Raw genomic sequence first — 15,916 nt, forward strand, 5'->3', positions numbered from 1 at the left:
CACAAATCTCTAATCATACCAAACTTGTGTCTTCAAGTTAAATTGACCTGACAAGTCACAATAAACCTTCCATTTCAGAGAGAAAGAATGGAAAAAGCTGCTTGGGGAAATCGCAAAACTACCAATGATTTTTGAGTCTTTTTTCACCTTTTACATGTTTCTCCAAATATCCTCAAATACACTTCAATATCTGATTGCACTCTGGCTAACTGAGAATGATCCTTTATCCACTAGCCTTGTGTGGACAATAAAATGTCAATTTAAACAGAACTCAGTGGGGTGGCCAATCAGAATCCAAGGGTTGCATGTGCTACCCCAGGCCGCTCCTTGGATATGCCCCTGTTCTAAACCCTGTTTCTGTTCCACATTTTTCTCTTAGGCGATATCAAGGGTTATCATACAGTTTTCAGAATAAAAACAGTGTTTTCTAAAGCTTTGACCAACAAACTTGAAATTATTTTTTTCAAGTTTATATTATTGTGTACCATTTTGCTTAACCAGGAATGAGTGTACTGTCATTTTAGAACACCTTTCATCTCTTCTGGAGGGTCATATACTACAGCACACAGAAAGCAAAACACTTTCTAATAATAATGGAATAAGGTTAGATTTAATCACACTGCACTTTAATCAAAGATGGATTTGTGGGTAAAGTGCTAAACATCTACCTGGGAGTTATTGTCAGCAATGAACGTCACTTGCAGGCCTGTTGCTTAGAAACAATGGCAGAATTGAGTCTCGACTTCGATGGCCCAGGGCTGCTCAGGTGGAGTTAGTTATTCTGTACAGGAATCAACATTTTGCCCATACTGATTTTTTTTTTCCAGAGAGCAGGAGAGGGAGAAACAGAGAAGAAGAGAGAATGTATCTGTAGTCAAAATTAATCAGCAAAAACTGATTAAGTACTTAAATACATACTGTGCGACTTTCTAATATTTTTAAATAATTTCCTTGAGCAAATATGTACTGAAATGACCCTTTAAGGATTAATAAAAGGTCACTTAGAGTCCCACTGCCTCCTGTGGCCACAATACCACACTTGCAACTTTAGAGTATCTGGATCGGTCCCTGTTAAGTCTTAACTAAGTGGAGCTGACATGCTAGCGCTGCAGTCTGCTTCCAGCACGTTTCCTGTATGTTTTAGATCATGAACACACCTGTAGAAACTAATGAAGGCTGAGGTGACATTTCAGCAGTTAGATTAAGGTATTCAAAAGATGAGCACACAGCAGTTTCACTTTTGGTTTTATGAGAGCATAAGTAAGACAAGACTGCCTAGATTTCCTTTTAATTGTTAGTACAAGTAAAATTATGATTTTTGTCCTAATCATTAAACTTTCTAACATGTTTGTGAATTCATGGTGCATAAAAACTAATGAAGCAGTACTGTTATTATGGTTTTGTTAACAAAAACCATGTGATTGTCACAGATACTGAAAAACAACGAATCAAACATTTACCAGACTGATAGATCTCAGTTACTTTTGTTCTCATTTGTTCTTGAATTTATTTGGATCTTGGCATGATGTCTAGCTTTTGAGGTGCTTTTGGTCTACTTCGCTGTGTCAGGCAGCTCATATTTAAATGATTTCTTGATTGAAACAGGTGTGGCAGTAATCAGGCATGGGGGTGGCTACAGAAATTGAACTCAGGTGTCAAACACCACAGTTGGGTTATTTTTTAAACAAGGGGAGCAATTACTTTTTCACACAGGGCAATGTAGGTTTGGATTTTGTTTTCTCCCTAAATACTAAAACCATCATTTCAAAACTGCATTTTGTGTTTACTTGTGTTATCTTTGACTAACGGTTAAATGTGTTTGATGATCTGAAACATTTTGTGCACAAACATGCAAAAGAATAAGAAATCAGGAAGGGGGCAAATAGTTTTTCACACCACTGTAGATTGTTTTAAGTTGTCTTGAATAAAAGAATCCAAGAAAAATAATTGAAATAACCCAAATAGGTTTCTCACTAGGAATTCAGATATTGTCTTGCAGCAAAACACTGGCGTACCTGTGTGTGAAGCTGATAGAGTTTCTATTTATGGGCCTTATTGGGCCGCAGGAAAAGAAGCAGGTTGATGCCTAATCAAAGAAAAACGCAGAGGTCCCAAGTAATCTAAAATTAAAGCTGCTTTCTGGAGTTTCCCCCTTTCACAAATGATATATGATTTATCAGAAATCCGTAAAAGTGATTATCTCATCATGTACTGTGATAAAATCTAAGCAATCCGTCCTTTTATTTATTTAATGTTTGCTAAGCACGCCCCCTGCCCCGCAGAGCTCCATTCAATAGGAAACTGAGCGCCGACCGAACTAACCAATAGCGTTAGACTACCGCTTACTTGATTCAAATTTAAGGAATACCTCGGCTGATCAGAGTTGATGAACTTTTCACAGACAACAAAGTCTCTAAAATATAAATATATGAGAACACAACATGACATGAGAATAATACTCGTAAAACAAAGTGTTTTAGCTCAGTTTGTTGGCTAAGAAGCACATTTATAAACAGAAAAGTGAAGTCGCGATCTTAGACAGAGGAATAGACTTTTTGTGTGATATGCTTGTCAGCCACTAGATGGGGCCATCGGATAAGATAAATAATCCGGAAAGAAGCTTTAACGGTTAAATGTGACAAAGACGCACAAAAGCTGAGGTGAGATCAAAAAGTTGGTGGAAGGTTGCCAGAGATTTGTAAGCAGATCAATAACAACATTTAAAGAGCGGCGCCTGTAGGAACAACCTGAAGCAGTTAAATGAGCAGAATAAGAAAAAAAAGAAAATACTGGATAGTGTGTTTAAAGTTTCACCCAGTGATGATCTTTGTTTCAGTCTTGAATCACATATAACTTACTTCTTAATGAGAAAACATCAAGTTCGATCGCCAGGAGAAATTTTGTTTGCGTTGTTTGGCAGTTTGAAGGAAAAACGCGACAGTGGGAGGGAAAGTAGCCAACTTTTAATACACATCTGCTGCACAAAGCACACTTTAAAACATGACACACATGCAAGAAGATGACATACTGCCTAAATGGACTCTTCTAACACAAATCACAAACAACAAACCCAACCAAACTTTTAAATATGTTGTATATACAGAGAAGTAAAATATATAAACACAGCCGTTTCAATTTCTAAATTTCACATTGGTGTTTTAGGCTGAAAATCATAAATATGTTCAGTTTGTACAACTTACTGTGTTTCATAGTTACTTGTATCATTGGATCACTTGTAAATTAAAAAAAAACTCAAACACGAGCAAAACAGTTGCCAAAATGGCTGCAGATTTGTTTGGTAATTATGAGGTAACACTTTATAATAAGGGCCCTTTTATTAATGTTACTTTGTGCATTATTAAGGATAAAAAAGGTTGCTTTATTAACATTATCATTATTGTTACCTATTAAGTGTCCTTAAGGTTTGGACAAAGTGCCAGGAGGAGTGTCTGCTTAGTAATGCGTTATTTAATATGGTTAAGTAGTTATTAATAGTTTTTCTAATGCCTAATAATGCACTAAGTAATGTTAATATACAGACCCTTATTGTATTAGTGTTACTTAAGTAGAATAATTATTTTCCAATACCAGTGTTTTCTTGAAGTAAAATAAGGACTAGCCTCGATCAGCTCCTCTTGGTTGGTTTTCTTTCTGCCGGTAGTGAAAGAGGCTGGTTGTGTCGAGCTCACCCGCATAACGAATGGCTTCAGCGAACAGCTTCACCACCTGCCAAACAGAAAAAAAAACACGTGAAGCTAAGTAGGATAAAGTGTTTGCCTTTTTCATTGGTAATGACTCTTTAACTAACCTGGTAATTAGTAATGAGGGGAACGCCGTAGTCAACAGCCATTCTCCGGATCAGGAAGTTATCCTTCAGGTGGCGTGTGTTGTTATTGGGCAGGTTGACAACCAGGTCAATGTGACCCTCACTGATCAATCTATCAATAAATACAAAATAATTGTTTATTGGGGGGGGGGGGGGGGGGGGGGTGCAGGCTTCTTTCTGTAGTTTAACAACCAACATTTGAGACTGCAGGTATTTGCTGTTGTGGACCAGACTGAACGCTAATGAAGACATTTCATAGATTCACTTTTCATTAATCAAACGATCACTACATAAAGTCATTTGAAAGCAACAGTAAAGAGTTTTTAAAAATATTTAAACATTTAAAATATTTAAAAATATTTTAAAATATTTAAAAAAAGTGGTTCTTGGGCAAGAAACTGGAGTAACTTCAACCAGGATTGCGCTCTGTAGCCCTCTACTGACCAGAAACTGAACTTAACAGTTTTGTGATTCAGGTAGGTGCGCTAGGGGAGGTCTCTGCCTGCTTTACAGCAATAGCTGTTAATTGTGTCGGTAGCTAACATAAAGGCTAGTAGTTAGGGTTTCCATTTGATGACAGGCAATAAAAGCACAAAAAGAAGAAATTTTCTTCTATTGTTGACATCATGGAAAAGCCTGGAAGAAAGGGAGTAATGTTTTTTGGAGATGAAACAAAGAGTTTATACCAGAGTGAACATCGGCAAGGCCTAAACTCAATTTAGGGAGCTGAAGGAGGCTATGAAATCATGGACTGATGGTGACCTGGCTTTGTTGCTACTGGACTAGTATTAATATTTTTTGCCCAACATAGTTTTTTTGTTTTGTTTTTTATTCATGGCTTATTTGGTATCGTTTGGCTCGTGTTAGCATTAGCTCACACCTTGCTACAGCAGCTTGTGTATGACAGTTGTAATTCTGCTTTTAACCAGCAGGAGGAAGAGGCTGGAAACTCATTAAGTGTTGCTTTAATTAACACAAAAATGAATACAAAAATCATATTTGATGTAGTTTCAAATAAAATATTAAAAGGATTCTTGACAATGAGCAATAAATTGATCTCTGTAAATGATCCCGTCCTTAAGTTATTGCAATTTATTATGCAAGGTTGATGAAAAGCTGCAATTGTCATCAGCCAAAAAAAGTGATGCAGTAGAAAAGTGGATCAAGAGTAGAAATCCAACAATTGTTCAGTGTATTAAACAACATTGTTTGGTAATGTACCATACTGGTATACATTTGTTTTTTTATTATTGTTACAACATTTTGTTAATGTCTGCTAACCTCTTTATACTGGGAAATGCAGTGTTTTCATCCTTTCCAGTTGGCCAGGCAACAGGAATGGCGGGTACATCATTGGCACACAACCAGGCTGAAGTGGCTTCAGTAGCGTAGAGCTAGATGGAAAATTTGACAATATTGCAACATTTATATATTGTCACAAAACAGAACACTATTTTAAATAAGATTTTTCATGGAAAATTGATAATTCATCAATAAATGAGTCTGTTTTTATACAATCTGAAACCGATTTTCAGAACCCACCTTGAAACCTTCCTCTTTCAGCTGGTGTGCTGTAGCTAAGAAATTTGGCCGAAAAGATTGCTGAAAAGAAAGACGCAGATTTTTTTTTAACCACAAATGGGATACAGTCATGCAGAGTATCTCTGTTTGCATTTGGTTTAAAAACAGTTAGAAAAGACTGAAATGTTATGTTTGCATATAAATTCAGTGCCTGGTTTTGTTCTTAGTAAACTTGAGCATGTTCCTGTTAAAGCGACATGAGCAGTTTTGCAACCTAATTTCCTTCTTGTCCAGTTTCTGTAATAAATCTGTCAATTCTGAACAAATTTATACAAACTCTGAAAAGGTAAAAATATATCTGTTGTATTTTTATACCTGAATCCCAATTAGGATGCCCTTCTGTGGCAGCTTAAAGCCTGTGGACAGGATCGCCTTTAAGAAGGCTGAATAAATGTTTGGGCCAAAACAGGCTACCTGGAACAAGACACATATGCAAATGCAAACACTGATTCTTTACATTTTTTGTGACAATCCAGAAGAAAAATTAGATAAATATCATTCAAAGTAGCTGGTTTATTTCCAATGAGCTTACCTCTCCAGTGGAGGCCATCTCACAGCGAAGCACAGGGTCTGCATCCCTCAGTCGTGGCCAGGAGAACATCGGCGCCTAGGTAAAAGGAAAGAAGGAAGGATTTTTGTTTTTAATTTGTTCAATTGGCAGGTTTGTTCACATACCAGCAGTTTGCCTGACCCCATGACAATTTTGGATATTTTTTGTCAATGACCCTGGTCATTAAGACTCTGGCTTTTGATCAGATCTTGCAAGATAAAAGTCCCAGTCCAGGTGGGCCAGCATTGTTTGTCCTTTTCCACAATCAGACACAAAACACCCAATGGGCATTTCATGTTTTTTTATAGAAGGAGGCGGGGCACAGCCACATAGCTTCCTGGCTGTCATCCAGTAGGCAGGGGTGTATCCAGACCTTTTAAACTGGGGTGGCCCAGGTGGGGCACTCGCTTATGCATGAGTGGCACCAATGGTTACATTTTTTTATTTTTATTTATTTTCTTATTCTAGTAGTGAGTTTGTGAGTTCCACATTGTGCCATGACCATTTCTCTCTATTCTTCTTTGTTGAGGTATTTTGTGGTGGTTAGCAAGCCACTTCTTGGCGCATTACTGCCACAGACTGGAGTGGACTGGGACTCTATAAATAATAGTAACTAGAATACAGAAATGTATTCTATTGGCTGGGACAAGAAACCAATGTTAAAGCAGCATGCTGCCACCTACTGTTTTGGAGTTAATAACTCAAAGCCTTTTGTGGACAATATACAGTCAATTTAAAGAGCGACTAACACCGAAAACCACATTATTTTTGCTCATAACCTGTATAGATGAGTGCCCAATAGTGCTGTAGACATGTGTAATCATTATTTTGACAATTTAGCGCAACTTACTTAAGATACTTCAGTATTTCAGCCCAAAATTGTAATTATAGCTTCATCTTCAGGTTAAATCTCTGCTCCACTATGATTTAGAATCAACCACAGTTGATGGCTAAGCTGCAGGACATAACGTTGTCTGTACAGTACTGTGTGGCTGCACTGCACTGGGCTCCAGCTGAGTCTCAGCCACACCTCCACCTGGCCCAGCCACTCACCCGCCCCCTTTCTTTTAGTGATCGTGGTGGACAGGAAATCCTCCAGCATGCTGAATGCTTCTGTGTCTGCTCTTCTCCTGAGCAGTGAGTCTAGGGTGTGTGTGTGTGTGTGTGTGTGTGTGTGTGTGTGTGTGTGTGTGTGTGTGTGTGTGTGTGTGTGTGTGTGTGTGTGTGTGTGTGTGTGTGTGTGTGTGTGTGTGTGTGTGTGTGTGTGTGTGTGTGCGTGTGTGCGTGTGTCTTTGCGTGTGGGTGGGCTTGTTCTGTGTGCACACAAAGCGTTACAAGTGATAATGCTGCAGGAATTCCTCTTCTCAGCAGCAGCTCTGCAGGTCCTCTCCATGTCCAAAACGTGCGTAAGCCAGGTTCTTAGTCAACTTATATTTGCGCACATTTTTCCGCTAAATTTTCTTTCATAAATCCCAAAGTTTGCGTGGAAAATTGCTTACGCAGTTTTCCGACCCCATTTCGTGCGTAAGCAAGTTTGATAAATGAGGCCCAAGGACATGTTTTTGTACCCTTTACCATTTCCCTTGCTTTTTATGCATAAATCCAGTTAAACTGAATGCCCATCTCATCATTTTTATCGAAGTGTTGCTGTAGCAGAGTCGAAGTCACTGGTTGAAGTGCTCTCCGGATGACAATCCCCTTTGGGAAGAACCAGGGGAACCACGGGTAGAGCCAAGGCTGCAGTCAGCAGTCCCAACAATAACTTCACCCTGGTTCTCTGTATTCAAGCTTCTACAACTTATTTCTACAGCAATTACAATAACTATTACAGGTTTCAGAAAATGTAGCTTTACGATGTCCAGTCTACCTGTGTAATGCACAAATGCAGCTCAGCCACAATCTGACATAATAGAGTGGATAAATGAGTGGTAAATAGCAAAAAAGAAAGTTGAAAAGGTAGCGGGGGGGGGGGGGGGGGGGGGCAATGACATAAACAAAAGTATAAAGACAGAGAAAGATAGACAATTAGGGAATAATTAAAAGGTGATTGGAAATGGAAGGTCCCAACGGAAGAGAGGAGGAAAGAAGATAAGGTTTAGAGAATGAAAGATAAGATAGTGATGAGAAATGGAGAAAGTAAATGTGAAGGAACATGAATAAGTGACGGTATCATCTCTCTTTTGTATTGTAGAAAAGGCCAGAAAAGTAGGGTGCCATTTGGGAAGCCATTATTATTACTCCATTTATAAAGGGGACAACCCTTATTAACTTCAAGACAGCATGAAGTGGTGGTGTGTGGTTGTGTCCATTTACACACACACACACACACACACACACACACACACACACACACACACACACACACACACACACACACACACACACACAGCCAGGGGGCCACAGGACGGGTGGGGGGTGGATTTATCCTTGAAGCAGGCTATCTAATCAGACAATGTAACGTTAGCAAGCTAATGTAAGAAGGAATGAGGAGAACGCTCACAGGGAAACAGAACGGCTTGTTGTCCTTTTGTTTAAAGAGGCAGAAATAGACAAAGATGTAACCAAGAAAGATAATTAGACAGAAAAAGTGGCACATGTAAAGGGAATAACAATGAGATGGAACATAATAAAAGACTTCAAATAACAAATGAATGACTGAAAAAGATGCTCCCATCTTTTTCTATATTCTCCAAACTAACATGGAAACTCCCAAAACTAAATGGGGCAGCAGTAGCTCAACAGGTAATCGGAAGGTTGCAGGTTTGATCCCGGCTCCGGACAGATAATTCTGCTGTTGTGTCCTTGGGCAAGACACGTAACCCACCTTGCCTGTTGGTGGTGGTCAGAGGGACCGATGGCGCCTGTGCTCGGCAGCCTCGCCTCTGTCAATGCGCCCCAGGGCAGCTGTGGCTACATCGTAGCTCATCCCCATCAGTGTGTGAATGTGTGTGTGAATGGATGAATGATACACTGTAGTGTAAAGCGCTTTGGAGTCCTTACTCTGAGAGGCGCTATACAAGTGCGGGTCATTTATCATTTATTATTTAAATCTGCAAGGTTCTCATTTGAGTCATAAATCAAAAACAGCTAAAAGACACGCTGTAATTAAAAAGGAATCCAGAGCACTAGCGAAGATAAAACTGAAACTATACCATATTTTTAAAAAGGGCTTCATCTCTGGCAATAAAAAAAAAACATTTGTCACAACTTTGTGTCCATTGGACTGAATGTTTGGTTTTGTAACATTGATCAAACCTTCCTAACAGCATCCTACCAACAGACTGAAGCAGCAGTTAATCTCCAAATATTATGCAGTCCCCCCTCTCCTGAGGATTACAGCGAGGCTTCACCACATGAACAATGTTATCATGAAGCAGAAGACAAGCTCTGGAAAGACAACACAGCTGTTTAATGTGAACACCTGTTTAAACGTTTCAATAATCACAGGAATTAAATAAGAATCTTACTTTAACGTTAGTACTCACAGGAACTCTGGGTCTAGACGTGTACTTATAGCTGGGGTCCGTAGTTTAAAATGTTTAAAATAACTTTAAAATGTTCAAAATAACTTTCAAAAGACTTAAAAATGGACTAGTTTACTCTGTTTTATGATATGAAATAGGTAAATTCATAATTTATAGTTCCTAAATCTTTTCTCTGGCCTCTACAGCAAAACGAATCATTCATGAGAGCCTAGTTCCGTATCCAGAAGAGGGAAATGTCGGTGAACTGGTTCCCAGCATGCCCTGCGGGGTGACACACAGTCAACTTAGCATGCCAACCTAGCTTGAATGCTAACTCAACTTGCACTGAATAAATGCCAGGCCCAATCCCAATACTCCCACTGCGCCCTGAGCCCTTCTGTGACGTGCACTTGGAGGAAGCATGCAGCAAAGCTTTGAGTGTAGTACGCACTAGTGTGTTGAATTGGGACAGGGAGCATTACGTCATTGACTGCGACACTTGTCAAGATGCCAGTTGCGGTTTGTTCTACTTTAAAAAAAATCTTTTTTTTTCCAATTTTCAAACGATTATTTGACTAAATTTATATTCATTGCTGTCCACATTAAATCTGTCAGGTTCGTTGGCAGATCTGAAGCGTGACTGAGAGTTCTGTTGCCCAGACGCGGAGAGACGGAGATAGCCGGCGTGGTTATCTCCTGTAGGTGTAGTCTGAGTGTTTTGAGGGCTGGTAAGCCTGGAGACTCGATACAAAGTCTGGTGAGAAACGATGACTGAGCAATGAATGAAACGCCGGCACTTCCTTAAGTAGTGCCGGCGTGATGACGTCAGTCGCCACGTTGGTGGCAGGAATGAATGGAATGCAGTCAGCTGGAGGAGTTCGTGACAGGACCCCCCCCTCGAGGGACGGCTCCCGAAGTCCCAGGACGGCGGGCCCAGAAGTCAGTCAGCAGGGTAGGGTCGACAAACGAGCTCGTAGGCTCCCAAGAGCGTTCCTCAGGCCCGTACCCCTCCCAATCCACGAGGTACTGCCAACCTCGTCCCCGGCGGCGAGCGTCCAGAATCCTGCGGACCGTGTAGGTGCGATCCGCCTCAACACCGCGGGGCGGAGGCACCCGGACCGGTGGAGGGTGGAGAGGAGAGGAGATCACCGGCTTAAGCTGGGAGACGTGAAAGACCGGGTGGATCCGGAGAGTAGCCGGGAGGCGCAGACGGCAGGTGACAGGATTGATGACCTTAAGGACGGGGAACGGACCCAGGAAGCGAGGAGTGAGCTTCCGGGAGCCAGCCGGCATCCTCAGGTTAGCGGAGGAGAGCCACACCTGGTCGCCAGACCGGAAGACGGGGCCAGGCCGGTGGCGGCGGCGATGCTGACGGGCATACTCCGTGTTGGCCCGGGTGATGGCCGCACGGGCCCGGATCCAGGCGAGCCGACAGCGGCGGACCAGCGTCTGGGCAGCAGGGACCTCCACCTCGGGCACCTGATGATCAAACAGAGGTGGCTGATAACCGTAACAGGTCTCGAAGGGAGACAGACTCGTGGCTGAGGAGGTCTGGAGGTTGTGTGACAGCTCCGCCCACAGGAGAAAGCGGGGCCAGGTGGTCGGCTGGGACGAAGCGAAGCAGCGCAGGTAGCGTCCAAGCTGCTGGTTAGCTCTCTCTGTTTGTCCGTTTGTCTGCGGATGGTATCCAGAGGACAGACTGGTGGAAGCACCGACCAGGCGACAGAACGCTTTCCAGAAGCGTGAGACGAACTGGGGTCCTCGGTCGGAAACCACGTCCTGAGGGAAACCATGGAGCCGCACCACCTGTTCCAGGAGCAGTTCGGCCGTTCTCTTGGCCGTGGGGAGGCCGGCCAGGGCCACTAAGTGCACGGCCTTGGAGAAACGGTCCGTGATAGTCATTATAGTGTCCAGGTGGTCGACCGCCGGCAGTCCCGTGACAAAGTCCAGCCCGATGTGTGACCACGGCCGCTTGGGCACAGGGAGAGGCTGCAACTCTCCAGCGCCGGGTCGGTTGGAGGACTTGGATCGAGCACACACATCACATGCAGCTGTGAACTCGCGGACGTCCCTCCTCATGGACGGCCACCAGAGAGCCCGACGGAGGAACTGGAGGGTACGGGCTTGCCCTTGATGTCCCGCGAGCCGTGAACAGTGCCCCCACGTGAGCGCCTCTTGCCGGCAGGAGGCGGGAACGTAGAGGCGGTTCGGTGGGGTCTCCGGCGGCGCTGGATCGCCGGGAAGTGCCGCCTGTATGGACTGCTCCAACGGCCATTGGAGGGAGGCCAGGAAGCGTTGAGCCGGTAGAATGGTCCGAGGCTCCGGGGGGCTGGCATCTGGTGCGAAACGCCGAGAGAGAGCGTCCGCCTTGAGGTTCTTGGAGCCGGGCCGGTAGGCGATATGGAAGTGGTACGGCTCGAAAAAGAGGGCCCACCGAGCCTGACGAGGGTTGAGCTGGCGGGCAGTCTGTAGATGAATGAGATTCTGGTGGTCGGTCCAGATCAGAAAGGGATCGGTGGTCCCCAGGAGCCACTGCCTCCATTCCTCCAGCGCCCACTTTATTGCCAGCAGCTCTCTGTCGCCGACCCCGTAGTTCTGCTGTGTGGGGGAAAACTTCCGGGAGAAGTAGGCACATGGGTGGAGCTTAGAGTCTGGACCCCGTTGCGAGAGAACGGCCCCCGCTCCCACATCCGAGGCGTCCACCTCCACGACGAAGGGCCGGGTCTGGTCCGGATGGAGGAGGATGGGTTCCTTAGTGAAACGTCCGACCAGCTCATGGAAAGCACGGACAGCCTCTGGAGTAAGGCGAAAAGGGCGAGGCTGATTGGTGGTTTTGGTGAGTGAGGTCAGAGGTGCTGCGAGGGAACTGAAGTTGCGTATAAACCTCCGGTAAAAGTTCGAGAAACCCAGGAAGCTTTGCAGCTGCTTCAGGGTCGTGGGTAGAGGCCACTGAGCTACGGCCTGAACCTTCTGGGGGTCCATCTTCAGGCCCTGGGAGGAGATGGTAAAACCCAGGAAGGAGGTGGACTCCTGGTGAAACGCACACTTCTCCAGTTTGCAGTACAGTCCATGATCCAGGAGGCGGGACAGAACAGCTCGAACATGACGGATGTGCTCTTCGGCCGTGCGGGAGTAGATGAGGATGTCATCTAGATAAACAAAGACCCAGCGGCCCAACATGTCTCTCAGCACATCTGTAATGAACCGCTGGAAGACGGCGGGGCTGTTGCAGAGTCCAAAAGGCATCACCAAATATTCATAGTGGCCAGTGGGCGTGATAAAAGCGGTCTTCCACTCCTCACCTTCCTTAATACGGATGAGGTTATAGGCGCTGCGCAGATCCAGTTTAGTAAACACTGCGGCTTGTGTGATGGCGTCCAGAGCGGTGCCCATGAGAGGGAGAGGGTGGCGGTCCCGGATCGTTATTTTATTTAACCCTCGATAGTCTATGCAGGGCCGGAGATCCCCCTCCTTCTTTTTAACAAAGAAAAACCCTGCGGCCCCGGGGGACGTTGAGGGACGGATGAATCCCTTCTGCAGGGCATCAGTTATGTAATTGTCCATAGCCCGGGTTTCCGCCGGAGAGAGGGAGAACAGGCGACCCCGAGGGGGGGTGGTGCCGGGCTGGAGCCTGATCTCCAGGTCGTAGGGTCGGTGAGGAGGTAACCTGGTAGTGGGTTCTTTAGCGAAGACCTGAGCGAGGTCGTGGTATTGAGGAGGGACGAGCGTCAGGTCTACGTCTTTGGGAGGAGCTGCTGCTGCCCGAGGTGCAGGGGAGTCCCGGTGGTTATGGCAACCCGTGCCCCAGGCCAGGACTTTACTGGTGGACCAGGAGATGTGAGGCTCATGGCGGCAGAACCAGGAATGACCTAGGATGAGAGGCGTAGCCGGAGCCTGGATGACCAGGAAGTGGAGGGTCTCCCGGTGTTGGTCAATAGTCATGTGGAGACCCTGAGTTCGGTGGGTGAGAGGGTACGGCATGATGGGCCGGCCGTCCACAGAGGTCACGGGAATGGGTCGGTCGAGGGCGGTGAGGGGTATCTTGAGCCGAGTAACCAGTCCGTGGTCGATAAAACACTCCGCAGCCCCAGTGTCTAAAAGTGCCTCCAGTCTGGTCGGGCCTTGGTCCAGGTGGAGGGAGACCGGGAGAGTGGTTCGGTGTGGAGCCGGAAAAGTGGAGACTCCGGGCGGGACAGCTCCTAATCCGACCCGGAGGGACCTTTTCCCGGTCGTTTTGGGCACGTGCCACGGTGGTGACCCAAATCCCCACAGTAAGCGCATCTTCCCTCCTGGTAGCGCCGTGCCCGTTCCTCAGGGGGAAGATGTCCCAGCTGCATCGGCTCCTCCGTCGGTTGGTGAGCCGGCCGGCGGGGTGACGTCCTGGTGTGTACGGGGGCTGACATGGTGCTCGGCCGGTTCAGGATGCAGCGGTCCAGTTGGAGAGCCAGATCCACTGCCAGGTCCAGGGAGGTTGGGACCTCGTGCCCGATCATGCCCTCCCGGATTCTCGGTGACAGTCCCTCCAGGTAAACGGCCTTTAGGGCGGCGTCATCCCACCTCAACCGAGCTGCTGTCGTCCGGAAGCGAGAGGTGTACTGAGCCGCCGTCTGGGAGCCCTGGCGAAGCTGAAGCAGCCGCGTCTCGTCCGAGACCTCGCTGCTGGGGTGCACAAAAGTCTTTTTCATCTCCTTTACAAAAGTCTCATAGTCATTGCAGGCAGGAGATTTTTGATTGTAAAGAGCCGCCGCCCATTCACCGGCTCGACCTGTCAGCAGTGAGGTCAGCAGAGCGACACGAGAGCAGGATGTGGGGTAGCGTGCCGGCTGGCACTCGAAAGTCATGGCCAGGGTCGCCAACATGCCCTCCGGGGATCCCCTGGTTCCGTCCCACTTCTCTGGAAGGCTGAGGCGTGGTTCCATCCTGTCAGGAACAGCTGCGGTCTGACGTTGCAGAGCGGTGGTCAGCTGGAGTACTAGCTCGGTGAGTGACTCAATCTTTGTGGCTTGGCGATCAGCTATGGCACGGAGCTGGTTCATGTCTGCCGTCTGCTGATCCAAGATTGCGCGCTGTTGAGCCACTTCGGCACGCAAACGCGCGAACTCCGCTGGGTCAACTTGGGGCTCAGTCATCCTGTCAGGTTCGTTGGCAGATCTGAAGCGTGACTGAGAGTTCTGTTGCCCAGACGCGGAGAGACGGAGATAGCCGGCGTGGTTATCTCCTGTAGGTGTAGTCTGAGTGTTTTGAGGGCTGGTAAGCCTGGAGACTCGATACAAAGTCTGGTGAGAAACGATGACTGAGCAATGAATGAAACGCCGGCACTTCCTTAAGTAGTGCCGGCGTGATGACGTCAGTCGCCACGTTGGTGGCAGGAATGAATGGAATGCAGTCAGCTGGAGGAGTTCGTGACAAAATCTTAGTTTAAACCATCCAGAGCATGAATAAATATAATTAATCATCTTAAAATGAACGTGTTTTGCTCAAAAATACATATTTTCACAAAAGGCACTTGAGCCATTGCTCCACTTTCTCAGCAAAATTCCCATGAATCAATGGATTGTGAGTAATACCCTTGCTCAAAGTCTGCATCGACGCGGGTGGAAAAGGGGCGTCCGCAATTGAGGATCTGAACGTCCGACCACCTCCATTAAGACCCGTTCGCCCAATCCATTTCATTATGACATCGTAAGACCGGGGGGCTGGGGTGGGGGTTATTTCTTGGGCTACCCTTCGTGGGTCAGCAGAGGGCTCCCCTTAGCTCGCCCAAATCCAAAATGACTGTTCGTTTTACCTTACGCTACATCAAACTATTGTTTTGGCCTGTTGTCACATTAGCAATGTTTCCCTGCTTGAATGACTGCAGATTTGATTAAAACAAGTGATCAGCAGCTCCTGCAGAACCCGATGAAGGCTGAGGAGACAAATCAGCAGCTAAAACTGGGAACATATCCAAACCATTAGTTGCTATCACAACAACGCTATTTTTTGTGCACAGTCTAATGAGCTTTGAAAGAAAAGCGTCTGGACTTCTTTGAGTTGCTTGAAGACGTTTCACCTCTCATCCGAGAGGCTTCTTCAGTTCTAAGGTCAAATGGTGGAGAGTCCCAGATTTAAACCCAGTGGGAGTTTCCCCCCGAAGAGGGAACAAAAGACCCCCTGATGATCCTCCACATAAACACACGAGCCAAGGTGTGTGGGTGGGTGTGGGTCCTATTCAGCCAGAGTTTCAGGTGAGCTCGTTGTGAAGCCTGGCCCCACCCTATCATGTGAATTCCTGAGGTCAGATGGCCCAGGATATGCGTGGGCGTTGAGGCATCTGGGAAGGGATCTCAAAACTGGATTATAGATGGCAGACAGTTGGTGTTGTAAACCACCGCCTCTGTTCAAAGATGGTTGCTCACAGTGGACATAAATGGCTTCCTTTAGTCTTCTTTCAAACCATCTCTCCTCTCTGTCCAAAATGTGAACATTGGCATCCTCGAAAGAGTGACCTTTGTC

The 15,916-nt window shown here is 45.9% G+C and overlaps 1 protein-coding gene across 1 annotated transcript in view; it reads right to left on the reverse strand.

Moving 5' to 3' along the window:
- Positions 1 to 2,948: 2,948 nt before the first annotated feature.
- Positions 2,949 to 15,916, reverse strand: part of cps1 (carbamoyl-phosphate synthase 1, mitochondrial) — a 65,390-nt gene continuing 52,422 nt past the window's right edge. The window contains exons 33-38 of the mRNA XM_015975844.3: positions 5,940 to 6,014; positions 5,723 to 5,821; positions 5,369 to 5,428; positions 5,108 to 5,220; positions 3,809 to 3,938; positions 2,949 to 3,726 (exon numbers count right to left, since the gene is read on the reverse strand). Coding sequence (XP_015831330.1) covers positions 3,616 to 3,726; positions 3,809 to 3,938; positions 5,108 to 5,220; positions 5,369 to 5,428; positions 5,723 to 5,821; positions 5,940 to 6,014 — 588 coding nt within the window. The 3' untranslated portion in view covers positions 2,949 to 3,615. The remainder of the gene's footprint in view (positions 3,727 to 3,808; positions 3,939 to 5,107; positions 5,221 to 5,368; positions 5,429 to 5,722; positions 5,822 to 5,939; positions 6,015 to 15,916) is intronic.

This window comes from Nothobranchius furzeri, chromosome 14 (genome assembly GCF_043380555.1).
Source record: "Nothobranchius furzeri strain GRZ-AD chromosome 14, NfurGRZ-RIMD1, whole genome shotgun sequence".
Lineage (NCBI taxonomy): Eukaryota > Metazoa > Chordata > Actinopteri > Cyprinodontiformes > Nothobranchiidae > Nothobranchius > Nothobranchius furzeri.